Consider the following 18,066-nt stretch of genomic DNA (forward strand, 5'->3'; position numbering starts at 1 on the left):
AATAACGTAAAACAAGCAAAATATAAGAATGGCTAAATCTGAAAGTAATAAATATATGTACAATATATAAGAGTATATGCATTACTGGATGTGTATACTAAATATGTTTTTCTACGTGTGTGTGTGTGGGTGTGGGTATGTATACATATTTTACAAATAGAGTAAAGAATAAAATAAAATACCGTATTTCCCGGACTACAAAGCGCACCTGAATATTAGTCGCACAAGCTAAAATCAGGGGAAAATCCTGTTTTGTACATACATTAGCCGCACCTGACTAAAAGCCGCAGGTGTTTCAATGTTGACTTATCATATGTAAGAGAATATGCACAAAGGGAATTGTCAGGAAAGAGATGGCTGTTTGGAGACACACCCCTTTTATTAATATTTTGAAAAACAAGTTATGGGTACATATTTGCACATGTAGTACATAACAGTAACCTACAGCACACCAGAAAAATAGATTCGGACTACCTTTTAGGCTCAGGTGCAGTGACACGGCTTTAACAAGAAGAAAAGTCAGTCATTCACCATCTTTCTCTTCTTCCTGCGCACTAAAACCACCAAAGTCCTCTTCTCCAATGTCGGAAACGAACAGGCTCAGGATGGCTTCGTCATCCACTCTCCGCTTCGCTCCTTCGTTGTCACTTTCAAAACCAAAGAAATCCTCGTTGTCAGTGTCGGAGTCGAACACCCTCAGAAGGGCCGTGGCGGTGTCCTCCTCTCCATCATGCAGCAGTCCAGCCCTTCAAAATCCGTTGGTGATCATGGATGTTTTCGCACTTTTCCACGCTGTCAGAATCCACCGGTGGAGTTGGGCATAACTTGCTTTTCGCAAGTTTATCGGCGCTCGTCATCCACGCCTCCCGCTGAATGCGTAACGCTACTTTGAAGTTTGTTTTTCGCGCTACTTCGTACGGCACTACGTTGCCTGGCGGACGGACATGTGACTAACATACCACTCTTGAACCCCGATCCTTCCGCCAGGCAACGTAGTGCCGTACAACAGCGGAACGAACAAAACAAATCGTCTTACGATATCACAAAAATCATGGAAAATCCATAGAAAAGCCGCACCTGACTAAAAGCCGCAGGGTTCAAAGCTTGTGCAAAAAGTAGCGGCTTATAGCCCGACAATTACGGTATATAAAATATACAGAGGTTGGTAGTTGGACATGTGCAAAACAGTGGCATTAATGTACAGTATGGAGTGCATAATGTTGAAGTTCCAGTAGTGAAGGTGAGGTGTCTATGAAGTGTTCAGCAGTCTGATGGCCTGGTGGAAAAAGCTGTCTCTCAGTCTGCTGGTACGGGACCGGATGCTGCAGAACCTCCTTCCTGATGGAAGTAGTCTGAACAGTTTATGGCTGGGGTGACTGGAGTCCTTGATGATCCTCCCCGCTTTCCTCAGGCACCGCTTCCTGTAGATGTCTTGGAGGGAGGGAAGCTCACCTCCAATTATCCGTTCAGAACACCGCACTACTCTCTGGAGAGCTTTGCGGTTGTAAGCGGTGCTGTTGCCGTTCCAGGTGGTGATGCATCCAGTGAGGATGCTCTCAATGCATCAATGCATATTATAGTCAAGTGTATCAACTTTAGATGTTTAGTTAACTAAAAAATTGATTAAAATTATAAGAATTTAGATTCCTAAATTATGACTAAAACTTAAAATAGTTTTGGTTAAAGGATTACGACTAAAGCCAAATGCTAATGCTAGCAAAGCTTGCTATCATTAGCTGATGAATTAACCACATTTAGATGACAGGGTAGTGTGTTAACTTTGGCTCAAAAACACCAATGTGGCTAAAGCCAAAATGGAAATGTCAATGCCTCAGAGCAGATACTTGCTAGTATCAGATACTAGTAAGATAAAAGCTTTTCCAAAACAAGTTAATTCCACATATTTACTCACATGGCAACATCTGTAGCTTCAGTAATAACAGGAAGTTATCAAGAGCACAGAGAAAGGATCATTTAGGAGCTAAGAGCACATGACATGGTATAGTTCACTCCAGACAGATGAGTTGTTGGTTGTAAGCTAGAGGTTAATAATTTTCCCATTTTTTTTGCTCATATGTTTATGGATGCATTCCCTTGATATCTGCATACATACATACATGCATCTCTAATGATCAAAGTAGCTACTAAAATATATATGCCTGGTGGGCAAAACTCTAACCACATGTATTATATTTCACTTGATGTTCTGCCAAATCTGGCCTGTGTAGATCATATCATGTTCGTGATGGCTTGTCCCATCAGCGTTTTGGGTATTTCAGGAGAAACATTAGCATGACAGTGATGTAAATGGCAAAATTTGCTTGCTTTAACAGATTGATGGAGCTGGAAATGTTACGTGTCCCATGTGTGAAAAGGGCAATACTTTCACCCACTGACATACCCTCCTCTTTCATATGATTGTACTCCCTCTTTAGCTTCTTTGGTCTGTCACAGTGGATATAAGTAAATGTCAAGTCTGATTCCTCTCCTGCAGTAGAAGTGTAGCCCCAAATACAACCTGGAGATCTGAGATATATAGTTACACAACTTCTATGCAGGTTGTTTATGGTCATTAATAAACAGGGTAAGATGTTTCCATTAAGAAATGCTGAGATCATGTCACTTAAATGGCAGCGCCTTACCCAACACATCCCCCCTCCCCTGTGCTCCGTTCAGGGACACTCAACACACATGGCTCTGGACTTGTGAAAGTTCGTGCTATAAGGATACTAGTACGAGAAGGGAGGGGGTGGGTAGTCCCGTCATGCTGTGTTTAGAAGTCACGACACAGCAGTTGGTGTATCAATTAACAAGTTCAAACAAGAGCAGATCTCAGGCGTCGAATATGGAGCCAGTGAGAGATATTTGATCTACAGCCATGGGAGAGTTGTGAAGTTAGGAAGCTTAACTTGGCATAGATTTGTTTTATCACCTCCCTCGTCTCTATCTGTCATTACTATTCAACTCCAAAATTCAGTTAGATCCACAGTCGTATTCTTGGTTTATTGTTAAAGAACGTTTCATTCACAGTAAAGGACTCAAGCGTGCTTAACACTCAATAAGGATTAGTCTGGATGTCTCACATTTGTGTTGATTCTCAGCTATTCCATCTGTTAATAATGTTTAAGACTTGGCTTAGCTTGGTCCCCAAACCTTTTATTCTTAGATTCACCTTTCGCTCATGTGTCAATTTTTTTTTAAAGCTATTCATTTATTTAAGGTTACTGTCTTTTGCTAAACTGGCATTAAAATAATGATAAACTGTGCTCTGATGGACAAGCAGATAACAAAGCCAAAAGAAAGGATTTTGTTCATAAGTTTCCCCCCCTGCAGAAATTTTTCTGGGACCCTTTTGGACCTAAGTCTAGTACAACTTAAAAACTTGTTACTATTTCTTAACTTCCAGGGTTCGTACTTTCTGGAAGGTCAAGAACTTTAGGGGTTAAAGGTGAGGCTGAGATTTTCGCAGCAATTTGCTTTAGTTAGTCTGTCATCTTATGACAAAACAGTTTGCTTGTTTTAAATTGAGGAATTCAAGTGTTTTACTTTTGCTCACCGCTTTTCCAGAACTGACCCCATTAGACAAGCAACCAACAGCAGCATGGTTTCACCCTCTTTTCTGTTACGTCTATATGATCCGTCCAAGTTTGCCACATTTTCACTACACGATGTTCATGAGCAGAGGGATTTATGATACTGATACAATACTAGAACACTACAAGCATGTGTATGCTTGTAGTGTTCTAATATTGTATCAGTGCATACATGCAGTGCAAAGGTGGATAGGAAACTGTCATTTTATTCAAGCTAGATTATTTACAATATATTGTTATTACACAACGAGCTTCAAATTTCCTCCACCATTAAAACTGCTGAATTCTAATAGCAGTGATGCATGTAAGTTGTAGATGATGTGCAACAGCTGTCTGCTCTTTCTGAGTAATACTCAATATAGATTAAAAAGAATGAGTTTTTAAATATCAAGCTTATCAATGTCTATACATCCTCACAGCCCACATTATTTTATATTATATTCTTCTCCATGGGAACCAACTACTGAAAAAAAGTAGCTTTTTCATACTCCAGTGAACTAATTTGTGGTTTCCTGTAATTTAGATGAAACAGACTTTTAAGTCTTTTTATTGTGTTAGAGTTAGATTTAATGAGGTCAGTCTGAACTTACTCTCTGTGTGATCCAAAGAAGCTTGAGTGTGACTTTTGGAATTTAAAAGGACTGCAGGTTCTGCATGAATTATCATATAATGGATGAAAATTGCCGCCTCACACCAAAGTTAGTTAGATTTAGCTTTATTAAAAGGTGCGGCTCTCTTTTATGCAAAACGAAGAACTTATTTTTCAGGGATAATTAATAGTTTAGTAAAAATCACATTTTCTGTCCTCCTTTCAGGGAGAAGCAACAGAACCATAATAATAAGCATCGAGACTGATTTTCACCTGATCCAAATTGTGTGTGTGTGTGTAACCGAAGTGATTGTTTGTTGTGTTGGCATGAAATAACACTGATTTCTAATTAAACCAAATGCCTGAAAGTACTCGTGTCAAGATAATCTGTGTGTAAATACAATTCCTGCATGGTGTGGATCTTGGTTTGTGTTGCTCATCTGGATCTATAAAATGAATCCTTGTTTGAGAACTGAGTCGTAACTGATGATCAGGCCAGCAAACGCTGAATGCTGATCATTGTTTGGCAAAATGCAAATGGGTTTGTTAATGACTATTATTATTCTCCAGCACATGTCTTTTGTTACCAGAGGTTCAACAGTGACACCAAGTAAATGTAATTGCTCTGGTTCATGCTCTTAATAAGTCTGTCTTCGTTTGTTAGAATTTTTCTGCCCAAATCTATAATCTCCTTGTATCTCTCTCTTTTTTTCATAGATCTAGGCCTCGACCAGTTCATCGTGAAGCGGTATGATGGCAAGGTAAGGAACAGGTGTCTAGGTCTTGGTCTATTTGGTCATCATGCAGGTCACCAGGAGTTTAATTGTGTCATAGCTTAATTTTTAATTCTTAAATCCCACAACAGCTTAGAGTAGCTGTTGTGGGATTTTTGTGAGTGTAATGTAAACCAAGAGAAGAAGGTTTATATCTTTCCTATTGCAAAGCTTGTTACATCTTACTAGTCCAACAGAAGGGTTTATTACCCAGATTTAAGAATCAGTTCATCAAATAAAAAACAAATAAAAAAAAAGAAAAAGAATTTTTTCAGTCACACAAATTGTTGATTGTTTTAGTTTTTAGCTTTAAAAGACTGAAAACATTGAAAACTTAATCAGCAGCCTAGTTACTCTGAATAATCCACAAATCTAAAAAAGATGTGTTTTTTTTTCTTGAGCAGAAATAGACCAAAGTGAAGTCGACATTTAGAAAAATGCCTTTTTTAAAAATGTATTTAAAAATATTTAGAATTGTATCTTCATGCAGAAAAGATGAAGCAAATGAAGTCTGCACTTGATAATTAGCCTTTTAATCATCAGATTATAGTAAGGTTTTTATCTGTTCATGACTTAAAAAAATATGCAAACAGAGAGAGGGAATTATGAGTGAGGTTTTATAAGGTTTGGTCTTACTGAAATTAAGTGAGTATAAAAGTCAGTATTATCCCCTCTGAAAGAAAAATAACTAGAGCCAAATCACAGGTTAACTCGTAAAATATTAGCAACTTTGTGTGAAAACTGTGAATTAAATCTTGCATAGAGACAGAACTACATTTGTTCATTTTTCTGGATGAATTGGTAATGCTGGAGAGCTTTGCATGAAAGGAATCTATAACTCTGTTGAACAAACATTAAATACTTATCGCAGGAAGTTGGATTGCAGCATTTCAAAAGTGGCAAAGAGAAAGCAAAGAAATAGAAAACATCATTACATCCAGCAAACAATCCAGAAATTAGTAGCAAATATCTAATGCTGCTGTCTGAATAACATGTTTAACTTGTATTTTTTTGTATTTTCCTTGTTTCTGTTGTTAAGCTGTTGTGTGTAAGTCAGTTTTGTCAAAACAAAATATTAGATTAGAATAACAGTCAAAAAATGTTTTTGCCTCCGCCATCTTAAATATTGAAGAGGAACAGTATCTTATATACTTCTTTGCTCGTGTCTTTGCTTTTGGTCCTGCGTTTGCTGTCTGCTTCCAACCCGAATGTGTTGTTTTCTGACTATTGTTTGAGCTCTAAAATTCAGAAAAAGGATTAAAGGCCAGAAAAGCCATTTAGTGTGAAGGTGCCTTTAACAAAGCACTTAAGAGTAACTATAATAGGGACATGCACAAAGAAGGCCCGCCCACTGTATAATGACCTCTTCAAAGACAATGGCAGCATGCAAGCATTATAGGCTGGCCCCTTATGGACACTGATTGACTTCAGGGAGCTAGTGCCAGTGCTCTAAATGCTGACATTTCCATGAATATAAATCACCAAGATCATATTGCATAAGTACATTTACTGATATTGATTAGTGACCATTACTGCCCTTCCATAGATTTCGGACAGCACCTCTCAACACCCAACAGCTAAGCGTTCATTTAATATTAGCTAATCATCAGTGTGGCGATTGTAGCTTCTAACCTCATTACAAAATTCATCAGGCCTCAGGTTGCTACGAGTCTCTGCCTGATCTCCATATTGAAGTCAGATGAACAGGTAGCGAGGGATTGCAGTCTACTTTTTTGTCATAGGTTTCTTCCTGTACTCCTTTCTCTGCTCCTGCTCTTTTGCTTTACCTTACCTTATGTTTTGTGAGACCTAGAGTACTTTTACTCACCCATATTTTAAAAATCTGTTAAAAGTATGGGATATATAGTAATCAAAGGGGCTTATGAAATTGTGTGGCAGACCAAAATTAAAGTGGAGCACTCGTCCTGTCTGGCCCTTGTCTGTTTATGTAAATGATCCGATGCTTCAGTCCTCATGTTTCTTGCATTTGCCAGGCATGTTTAGCTTTGGATTTTCCCTGGCAATTTTACTGCCATGGCTAGAGTGGCCCGAGAGATTCCCATCTTCTTAACTCCTCATTTGCCCAGAGAGACACACCTTCTTCTCACCTCTAGCAATTTAGAGGAGTAAACTATTACTTTTTCCATTTTACTATTTAGGTTAACACAAACCTGAAAAGTACAATGAGTAAGACCTACATGAAATGCCCAGAGAAGTGTAATGGTACAATATCTGTTTAAATCATGAAGTGAATGGAAATATAGTTAAGTACGAAGGGAGCATTTCAGCTAAACCAAAGCTAAAGCCCACACCATGTGTGAGAATGCCATGAAAGGTCTCCTAAAGGCCTCTGTATCTCACTTCCCATGGTTTTATTTAAAAATAGCTAAGCCAACTGCAATGTTTGGGCATAGTTAAGTGGGAATATGTGTAGGTGTACGTCCTTCTGTCCACCATCTCCCGCTGACACTAAATTTGTTCCAGGTTCAGTCTTTATGTAAGACAAACTTGTATGGTTGTTTACCAGTTGTGGTTCATATTGACTCAACCTGCTCATTGTGTTGTTTTCCATCCATGTGTGCAGTATCGCGATTGTTTTAAAAATCTTTAACTGCTTGTCTTTGCTCGACAAATCGTTTAAGCGCACCTCTCCTTCTGCTGTTATTTCCCTGCCTCGCTCTGGTTATTCTTTCTGTCCTCATCATGTTGGTATGCTTTTCAGCTGCACTAATCCAATGTTGATGTGACCTGACGTTGTTAACTGTTGATTATTCTCTCATGCTCTTATCAACCATTCTCTCTCATTCATGTAACAAATAACACCCCTCCCCCCATGTTCTCTCTTCTCTTCCTCTTGAATAACCATCATTGTCAACTCCCCGTCTCCCAACATCCCCTCTTTTTTTCTCTGCCTCATTTTCCCAATCATTACATCTGCTGATCCCCACTCTCCACCAACCAACTCCCCTTCCCCCTTCACCTCCTCTTCATCTCCTCTGTCTCGCTCCCTCCTTCTCATTCTGCCCCTCCCTCTCTGCAGGACTTCTGGCAGGTATGGGGTGTGTGCCGAGCAGCATGTGTGCACCTGAATGAAAAAATGCACTCTGTAGCCACTTGCTACTCCCTCTATCTCCTTTATACTCTTTCCTCCTCTCCCTCTGATTTCTCTACTTTCTTTTGACTACTGGCTCTTTCTCTGCAGTAATATGGAGGGCATAGGTGTTCACCATTGTTAGTTCAGGGGAACGGCTATTCAGACACTTTTATTCTCCAGTGTTTACCACGACTTACATGCACTTTGACTAGGACAGCAGCCAAAGTGTGCTTTTTAATATTTACATCTTAACTAGATTGCCAATAACAATTCCTAAAATTCCATACTGGTTTTTCCCTCATAGCTTCAAGCTGCTGCAGGTGGGATGGAAGTAGAATAAAGCAGTACTGTAGTACTTTAGTGCTTTATTTTTTTATAGTAAGCAGAATATGGCCATGCAAAGTACTTGTTACTGATTGGCTGGTAACCGCTTTAAAGACAGTGCAGCTGGACAGTAACCTGCACAAGTAGCTGCTTTAGTAATCAGGAAATTGGTCTGTTTAATTGTTAACCACCTTTAAACAGACTCCAAAAAGCTTGGTAATATAAATGCTTATCTGCCTTATGCACTTTGAGATTTATCTTGGCAAATAACTTACTTGGTTGTTATAGCTTTCTCCACCCCTGCCATGTCTCTTTATTTGATCCGCTGCAGTAAGATACCTAATACTTGTAGTATTGTTTAAATGTCAAAGAGATTTGGTCTTTAAGCAGGTTGAATGCTTCTGTCAGTCAGCACTGCATGAAGATAAGCTAGTCATAGCAAAGGGCAAGTTACAGCCTGTTCACCATATCATGACTGGTGGTGCAATAATGTGAAGTAGGCACACACGCCCCATTGTCTGTGATCCTGTATCAAATATGCAAACTCCAACTCCACATTGTTATTGGACGTTGTGTTGGAGACCTTCCCAGTGCCCTTTGTAAAGCTTTGTTAGAGGCAGCTATATACCATGCCTTCCCTGCTGAATTATTGAAAGTGCAGGCTATAGTTTGCCTTGACAGCGATTATTAAAGACTGCAGCAATCCTATATCATTTATATATACTAATCGGACCCCAAAGTAAAGTCCACCTACTTTCATACATAAATAGTTGTTTTAAGTTTTGCAAAGGTAGAATAAAAAGGCTCGCTGAAATGATTTCTTTGTTAAGAGTACTGGTCAGTAAGACATGCTAATGGTGCTGTTCCCCTGCACTCTCACTGTCTTGCTTTACACGCACACCTCTCTCTTCTCATCTTTCATTTCTTCTAATAACAGCTGTAGCTTTCCAAATGCTTTGGCACTTGAGCTGTTTCCCAGCATGCACTGCTCTGATGCCTGTGTCTCACAGAGAAAGTAGCTGGTGGCGGCGCCCCCTCTCTGTGCATGATGTCATCACAGGGTGGTTTTGGGCCCAGAAAAAAGCCATAAAGGCTCTGTTAGCTGATGTCAAGGCTGAATTGGTGTGCTTGATAGTCTGCACAAATCCATCCTCTGGACTGTCCGGGTGTCAGTGCTGCATGATCTCTGTAGAGCATGGTTTAGAGTTACTGGAGGCAGGACTTGGTTTGTACATTTAAATGTATGCAAACTGTTCCTACATGTTCTGGCTCACTGTGTTTGTAAAGCAACGCTGTCTTCCGGATGACCTCCACCGACGGAGAGTCGAAACCTGTCACTCAGAGGGAGTGCTGCTCCAATGGAAAACACGCCACTTGTCACACCAACTGTTGTCATGTTTACCCTTTCTGATCTCACAGGACGCTCCCAGGGCCTGCTGCTTGGACTGATACAGACCACTTTTTATATATATATATAAAATCCTAATGGTGCTGTTATTTATATATATGTGTGTGTGTGTGTGTGTGTGTGTGTGTGTGTGTGTGTGTGTGTGTGTGTGTGTGTGTGTGTATATATTCTTCCGCTGTGTGTAATTTTCTACATGCTTTCTTTGTTCTCTGTTTTGTTGACACTGAAAGATCATACACAAAAATACACTGAATACTCCTGATCCTTCTCTATTTCTCTCTCTTCCACTCAGTTAGAGGTTGGTTTGTCTCAAAAGCTGGTCCTTTAATTCAGTTCAACCTGTCGTTTATAAGACAGCTGCCAGTCCTCAACGAACAAAATTTGTTTATTGAGCGTTCCACATCAGGAAGCATTATACTGAATGTGCTCACTGCATAAGTTATTAATGGCAAACCTGCTTTGTGGTTACCCCTGAGACCAGAGGTGGCTAATGCATTAATTTTCTCTCCTCCCACACACCTGCCGACCCACCTACAGAATGCAGTGTTTTGGTCCAATGATGCGATCATATACAGGGAGAAATTATCGTCTGCAGCTCAGTAAAAGATGAAAAATCACATCGTCTTTGTGTTTGTTGGGGTGCGTAGTTTGTGAATGGGGCGCCATGCTGTGTTGAAGATGCAGTGCAAGTGGGCTTGTAGGCTGTCAGACCATTCAGAAATATCAAGCTGAGACCTGGATTGACTTTTACCCTCAAGCAGGTCATCCTGAATTCAGTTTTCCCTGATACTCAAATCATTTATTGTACCCACAAAAGCGACAGTAACCTCAGAGCTACCACATCACATACTGCGGTGCAAAGGACACAACGGTCCTGATTCATTTTTAATGCATCTTTTGTCACACTCCTCCCGTCTTTCACTCTTTCTGCACTGTCGGTCAGGCTTTACATGTCACTGACCTTTTTTTCTTTCTTTCTTTTTTTTCCAGTCAGTTCATCAACACGCTCCAGTAAACCACGTTATTTTGAAACTCACCTTTGCATTCAGATGCGAGGTCACTTGAGGACAGGCGTCACTCAATAAACACATAAACAGCAGAATGAGAGCAAATTCTCCCTGTTGCTGCCTGAGCCTTGCATCAAACCCTAGACTCATAAATTTGTGTTTTTATTATGGCAGTCGTGGAGGAAAAAGAGTGAAAGAGCAGAAAATACATGGATGACAAATTATGTATTTTTGGTATCCAAATGTGTGTACAAGCGGATTACAGAATTATGTGAATTGTGTCTCATATCAGTCAGTTGCTTCAGCAGTTGTCTGTTTGCTTTTGTTATGACACTGGATGTCAGGAGATTTGATCAGTCTCATTAGCACAGATGTGTTCATTGTCACATCCTTAAGTATTTGGAGCATGCCCCCCTTTTTTTGTATTTTCTCTGTCACTGACACAAGATAGGGTGAAGTGACTTTTAGTTTCATAATGAGCTTTTCTTCCCCCTTTTTTTTCACCTTTTGACATCTTGATTGCTGATCTCTAATTTTTTATAGTCGTGTACACATGCAAAACTGTGAAAATGAAATTACTGTCCAGATAATCATGTTATATACAGTTTGTTATTTGTAAAAGTAACAAAACACTAAATAATGAAGGTAATGCATTGAAGCATCTGTCATTTGATGATTGATATAGGGTGTCGATATAAGACTGCATTGCTGCAAGCTGTTTTGGTTTTATCAAAGAAATTAGGATCTAAAATGTTTCTATGGCAAGTTTTTAAGTATATCACTTTTAAGTGTTTAGAAAATGTTTCCTTAGTATTTGCGTGAAATGAATAATGAATGAATAATTTGGCCTTCTGCATGCATCCCTTCAGCTGTGCCTGGTTGTACGGGTCTCATGCTTAGTTTTCTTAAAGCTAGTTTAAATTTGGTCAGAGTAGCCATGGGCTATTCCTTAGCTCTAGTGCACTAGAGAGATTAGCCCTGACCAGACCTTTAACTCTGTTTGTCCATTCCTCCTTGCTACCAGTGACGCCCAGACAGCAGCTCTGTCAGTCCTGTGTTTCTGCCTCACCTAACAGGCTAGTCGGATTGTCATCTCTAGCTGAAACACAAGGACAAGTATGTAGACATGTCCAGGCTCAAGCCAGAAGTCTGAAAAGCAGCCACACTCACATGTATACAGACAGATATGAAGTTGGTACTGATTAAGAGATAGGTTTTAATTTACTTGATTGCTGCAGCAATCACGTTTACAGTCATTTAAGTGCTTTGGGAAAAATCTACCAGTGTTAAATACTGATTTAAATGTAGTTGGTGTTTTATAGGCATAATGTCCTCCCTGTTGAGCTATCAAAACTAATGAATTACTAACTAATTAGACACAGAGACGAAGTCTGTCTAAGGAATCAAGTAACCTAGTAGCTGCATTTTGTAGATAAGACTTTCTGCCTTTTATCTGATGTTGTACTCTGTGTGCATTTCTGTACTGTTCACTGGCTTTTTGCTGGAGAACCCAGTATTGTGTGTCTCAAGTCGGAAGCCGAGGCTTGCACTAGTGACAGAAAGATGGAGGATAAAGTGTAAGTCCAGGCATGATCCTTACAACAGAGCCACAGGATGGGGAGTATGAAACATGGAGCATAGGTTGATATTCACAGTGCCATACCTCCTCTTCTTCTTAACAGCGTGCACATTGTTATAGCATAGAGCGAATAGAAAAAAACAAACAAAGAGAGAATGCTTTAATGTCAGCTCATTGGCACTGAAATCTGTAGCTATAGAGGGGATCCTACAAGACTTAAAAAACTTCCATCGTGTGGCCTTTTTATAACCCTGTGAAAAAAAGTTGAAATTCTTTGTAAAATGTAAAGGAAAACAGCCCATTTTGAATTTTTGTTCAGCAACACATTTCTTATAAAGTAGGGTGTTTGTCACTGTTGCATCAACTCTTCTTTTAAAAACACGCTGTAAGCATTTGGGATCTGAGGGAATTACTGTATTACTGTAAAAGGAAAACATGTTTTGCTTAATGTGGGATTTCATAAGTTTGGGTCATTTGAAGTGTGAGATGATGGTCCTCTCCTCTTTACCCTGTTATACGTGGCTCCATGATTTCTGTAGAGGATTCTGGCTGTATAGTTATATTTTTTGTGTGTTTTGTGTAGGACAGTTGTAGATAAAGCTTGAAACTACAGTGGCATGCCTTCTTTTTTTGCACATGTCCATTCAGTACTGACTCTCTGAATTGGACTTTATGTATAATTCTCTGAATCCTTTAATGATTTAATGAAGTGTATGTCAAAAATGCCTAAATTAGTCACAATCTTACAATAAAAAACAATATTTTTCTTCATTAGTCTGTTACAGACTTATGAATCCCCAACCACCGCAGGGAGGCTCTTTTTATACCAAATCATCTTCATCAAGTAGTTTCATCAGATTTGTAGACGATAACAGCAAATCGAAAAAAAATTTGAAAAAACAAACCGTAGAATTTCTTATTTGAATATGTCATCTTTATACTGTTTTATATTAAATAGCGTAAAAAATTAGTTTGCTAATTTAGCATTGTCTTTTTGATTAATTTTAAATAGCATCTCAGTTTGTGGGAAGCTGGATTGTAATTGGATTTGTTTCACTCCAGGCTTTTCTGTGAGGATGCTGTTATCCTTGACTCAGACGAGTGAAAAATGTGATACTACCCCTAATGTGCTTGGTGCCTCTGCTCTGATCTTTATAATGAGGCCCAGTGTTTTTATGAGTCTTGGTGTACGGCCTTGTAGCTGTCCCATTGTGCCTACTGGCATACACACTCGTGCAGAAGTGTTTGTCTTTTCTGTTTTGTAGACTGGCATTACAGCTGCTTCTCACCTTGGACCCAGAGGACTTGTTCCATGTGTTATTGTACCCAACTTAGGGGACAGTACCAACCTCTTTCACTCTCGCACCTCTCACTTTATCTTGTTTTGCTCTTTCTTCTTCTTCTTCTTCTTCCTTCTTGCATTTATACACACAGTTACACCAGAAAAGCTTGCAAAGCACCTGGAATTAAAACATTGCCCTTTGCTGTCTTTCTTATTCTGTCACTTCTTGTAAACCTGTATGATTAAAAAATAAATTTCTCTCCCTCTGATTTCCCCTTTCTCCCTCACTCCCTTCTCCTTGGAGAATGAATATATCTTAAGTACTAGTAGAAACTGTTGTTGTCTTTGTATCTCTGACTTTTAAAACTGAGGATAGACATGAACTGGAGATAGAGATAAACTTTATGCCCTCATACTAATTGTCTTTTGTTTGTATGCAATGAGAAGGGAGTCGGTCAAAGGGGTAATGATTTGAAAGATTTGATATGAAGGGGGTGCCACCAAATGTTTATATTTATACATGTTTTGGTTCATGTAGTTAGTATATGTCTGTGACCCTTGCAAGTGATAACATGAGATTAGCTTTGATTTGTAGTGTACTCAGCCTGCGTTTGTGATTATACTGCAACATGACTTTGATTCACTTCAGTTTAGATATGCTCTGTGTACACAAAATGTGATAATATGTAGCACAGCAAATCATAGTCCTAGTGTGATTATTCATTGTACACTAATTGTAGTTGCACACCGTGAAGATTGCAAAGCATAATTGAATTCTTAACTTTGAGTGGCATCGACCAATTATCTTGTTTTGAGCAAGATTGTTTCAGTGTGTGTGTGTGTGTGTGTGCAGCTATATGAATGCAAATCTGTGTCTTTGCCATTAAAGCCCTGCTATAAACAAAGCAAAAAAACAGCAGAGGCCATGATTTTGTTTTTCTAACAGTTGTTTTTCCTCCCTCCTCATACTCCTCTGAAATGGACCCCTTTACAGACGGAGGTAACTCCACATGGGCTCAGCGTTGCCGAGCTCCCTCCTCCACCCCTTCTTCCTTCTCTAGGCATGCTCTGTCCGTCTGTTTGGTGGAGAGCCCTACTAGTGGGACGCTGTCTTTCAAGTCTGTCACTGAGTGTGTAGTGTGCATGTGATTAAGTCGCACTTTCATGCAGTGCTGTGGATATACACATGGAAAACATGTCGTTAACTGTGTGTTTGTGTGTGTGAGAGAGAGTTTAATTCGCCCTGTTTTTAATGATTAATGCTCTGGGTTACATTACAGCTATGTTTAACAAATGGTGTGTGCGTTTGTGCTGCAGTCTCTCGTGATGTTTTCCCTCTCTTTGTGTCAGTTTCTCACTGTGAGTACGGTCTCTGGTGGACAATGTTTTATACTCGAGCTGACTGCTGACTAACCATCATCATCCTCACCTGTTTGGCTTCATGTGTATGCAGCACTTGCATGACTGTTCATGTGATAACCCAGCTATATGAAGTGAACTTTTTATTGTGTGTGTATGTGTGTGAAAGACCAGAATGTGTTTAGATTTTTGTGTTTGAGCAAGTCTTTAATTGAGCCTTGGTCCTACACACACATACACACACGTACTTGCTTGCACACACACAACTGCACAGCTATAGAGGCTGTAAGGCTAGTGCTGGATCATGTGGAAGGTTTTTTAATATAGCTTTTACCTTTTTGTGTGTGTGTGTGTGTGTGTGTGTGTGTGTGTGTGTGTGTGTGTGTGTGTGTGTGTGTGTGTGTGTGTGTGTGTGTGTGTGTGTGTGTGTGTGTGTGTGTGTGTGTCCTGACCTGGATGAGCAGAAGATTGCCCAGGAGAGGGAGAAGTTTGCAGATGAGGACAGCATATTTTACACACTGGGGGAATGTGGCCTTATCTCCTTCTCTGACTACATCTTTCTCACCACTGTGCTGTCAAGTAAGTACATTGTTGAAATGTGCAAGACTTCCTAGAATTGAAGTGGTTCACATGACCTGTCTCATTAAGTATAACATCTTTTAAATCGTCTGCATAGTTCACAGATCAGATCTCATGAGAGTCTCTTTTGTGTCTTCTCTGCTCTCTACATTTCTACTTGTCAGTTAGGACAGAAAGTAAAAGAATGGATGTCTTTTGATACGACGTTATTAGGGAGGACAGGACATGTATAAGACGTGGATTTTAAATGTTAATGTGAGCTGACCAAGTCTGCTTACACAGAATCAGTCTTACCTTGATCTAGTATTGGTGGTTCATACAGGAAATAAATCGCACATTAATGCCTCCACTCCCAACGGGCCGTAGTGTTTGGTAATAAAATGAAAATGAAGCTCAACTCGTTCCTCTCCAAAGGCTAGTAAACTTTTATCCCCAACTCTGCTAGACCTTTTATTATAATCCGTTCATAGGGAGAAAACCTTAAGGGAAGTTTTCAAGGACAAGCCTTTTTTTAAAGCAGACGAAGCAGGATGCATTATGGTTGGTTTCAATCTGTTTAACACAGCCACAAAAAACAGCAAAGTAGATGTATTTTGCCTACCAGATTTAGATTTACACCTCATAGTGCCTTTTTAATAAAGATTAATCTTCCATAAAAGGCACTGAAGAATATTTGAAGCAATAAATATTCATAGTAGTTAACTGTACAATAACAATGTGAAGCCATGAAAAGAATTAAAAATTAAGGAGAGACTGTATAATATTTTATATTGCATGTTATTGTTTTGGTGTATGAAATACATGGATCGGTCAAAATATGACCACTCACAGATGAACACATAAATTTTGATTGTCACATCTGGTAACGGTGATTTTTATGTATTTGTTTTTTTTCCTGTGCTGGTGGATGGACAGACAGAAGCCAGTTGATAAAGAGCATGTCTAAAACTAGCAGTCTTGTGGGGTCAGCAGTGGTGAATCCCTGCTCGTGCTGCTCTGCAGCAGGTCAAACAGTTAATGAGGGATGGGGTTTGAAACACATCATTCGACTAACGGGGTTGCTAATAGGGCCTGGCACAAGCTACCAACAGGCACCTTCAGAGTTCGTTTTAAGTCCGTGCCTCGATGGCTTTAAGCTGTCTCGTCAGGACCAACAGCATATTAAGTGAGCGTGTTCGTAACATTTTGTCACATCAGGGTATATAGATCTTATATACATAGTCTCACAAAATATTACAGTTTAGATCAGGTTCCAAAAGTAGACAGTAAAGTTTAAGTTACTAATGTATTAAAGCAAAAGAAAATAACAGAGTGTGGAGTGTTTTTTTTAGCAGCTTCAGTGTTGGTGGAAGGCGGGGCCAATTTTTGCTGTGTAGTTAGAGGGTTGATTTCCCTGTGTGAGAACTTTGCGCCACCTTGAATGAGGAGAAGACTGAATATATTGTACAATTATGTGTTTTGTGTAATATTTGTAATATACTGTGTGTAATTGAGAGTATCTCTTCATGTGGCTTTGTGTGTTGCTCTTGTGTCCAGCTCCCCAGAGGAACTTTGAGATCGCTTTCAAGATGTTTGATCTGAACGGCGATGGAGAGGTGGACCTGGAGGAGTTTGAACAGGTTAGACTGACATCAGCAGGATGTCCTACGTGCAGCAGATGCACGCAAACCTGCGCAAAATCAACATATTAAACGTGACAGAAGCTTGAAAGAGCTAGCCCACATATTTATATTGAGATTGAATAACCAGAGTAGCTTTGATTGTTTTACAGTGACACACACTGACTAGCAATAAAGGTAGGCTCCCACACTGCTGTCCACCAGTGTGACCCTTTCTCAAAGAGACAGATAGATGCTGTGCTCAGCAGTCTGTGCTAACATCAACATATATGCAGCTCAGTTTGTCTTATACAGTCTATATAGTATATATTGTAGTGAATATATTGTAGTTTATAACTACCTCTAAAACTTAGTCTGCACGGACACTCTGGTTGACACTTGGCTCTCTGTATGTGTAGGTCCAGAGCATCATTCGTTCCCAGACCAGCATGGGTATGCGACACCGCGATCGCTCTACCACAGGAAATACCCTGAAGACAGGTGGCTGCAGCTCTGCTCTCACCACATACTTCTTTGGAGGGGATCTGAAGGGCAAACTCACCATTGGCAGTTTCCTGGAGTTTCAAAGGAAACTGCAGCACGACGTGCTCAAACTAGAGGTAACAAAAATGGAAAAATTAATGAGGAGATGATTCAACTTCAATTTTCCATCTACTGGTTTACTGCAGTTTGTGTACAGTTACAGTCCATTTGAATTTAAATGCATATTAAGTCTCTGTACTTATTAGGAGCTGCAGAGGAAAATGAATAGCTTTTTCACAGAGCCAAAAACAATCTCACTGTCTGTATTACATGTAGTTCCAGAGTCCAGTTAAATTAAAAAAAAAAAAGTTTCTATCAGGGGAGAAGGAAGGAGCTAG

General features: G+C 39.6%; 1 protein-coding gene across 1 annotated transcript in view; it reads left to right on the forward strand.

The window, feature by feature from the left end:
- micu1 (mitochondrial calcium uptake 1) overlaps positions 1–18,066 on the forward strand; it is a 38,862-nt gene that overhangs the window by 11,125 nt on the left and 9,671 nt on the right. The window contains exons 5-8 of the mRNA XM_085428467.1: positions 4,900–4,943; positions 15,473–15,587; positions 17,124–17,206; positions 17,605–17,805. Of these exons, the coding sequence (XP_085284593.1) occupies positions 4,900–4,943; positions 15,473–15,587; positions 17,124–17,206; positions 17,605–17,805 (443 nt within the window). The remainder of the gene's footprint in view (positions 1–4,899; positions 4,944–15,472; positions 15,588–17,123; positions 17,207–17,604; positions 17,806–18,066) is intronic.

This window comes from Rhamphochromis longiceps, linkage group LG13 (genome assembly GCF_057381845.1).
Source record: "Rhamphochromis longiceps isolate RC_006_pf linkage group LG13, R_longiceps_female_GT1.1, whole genome shotgun sequence".
Lineage (NCBI taxonomy): Eukaryota > Metazoa > Chordata > Actinopteri > Cichliformes > Cichlidae > Rhamphochromis > Rhamphochromis longiceps.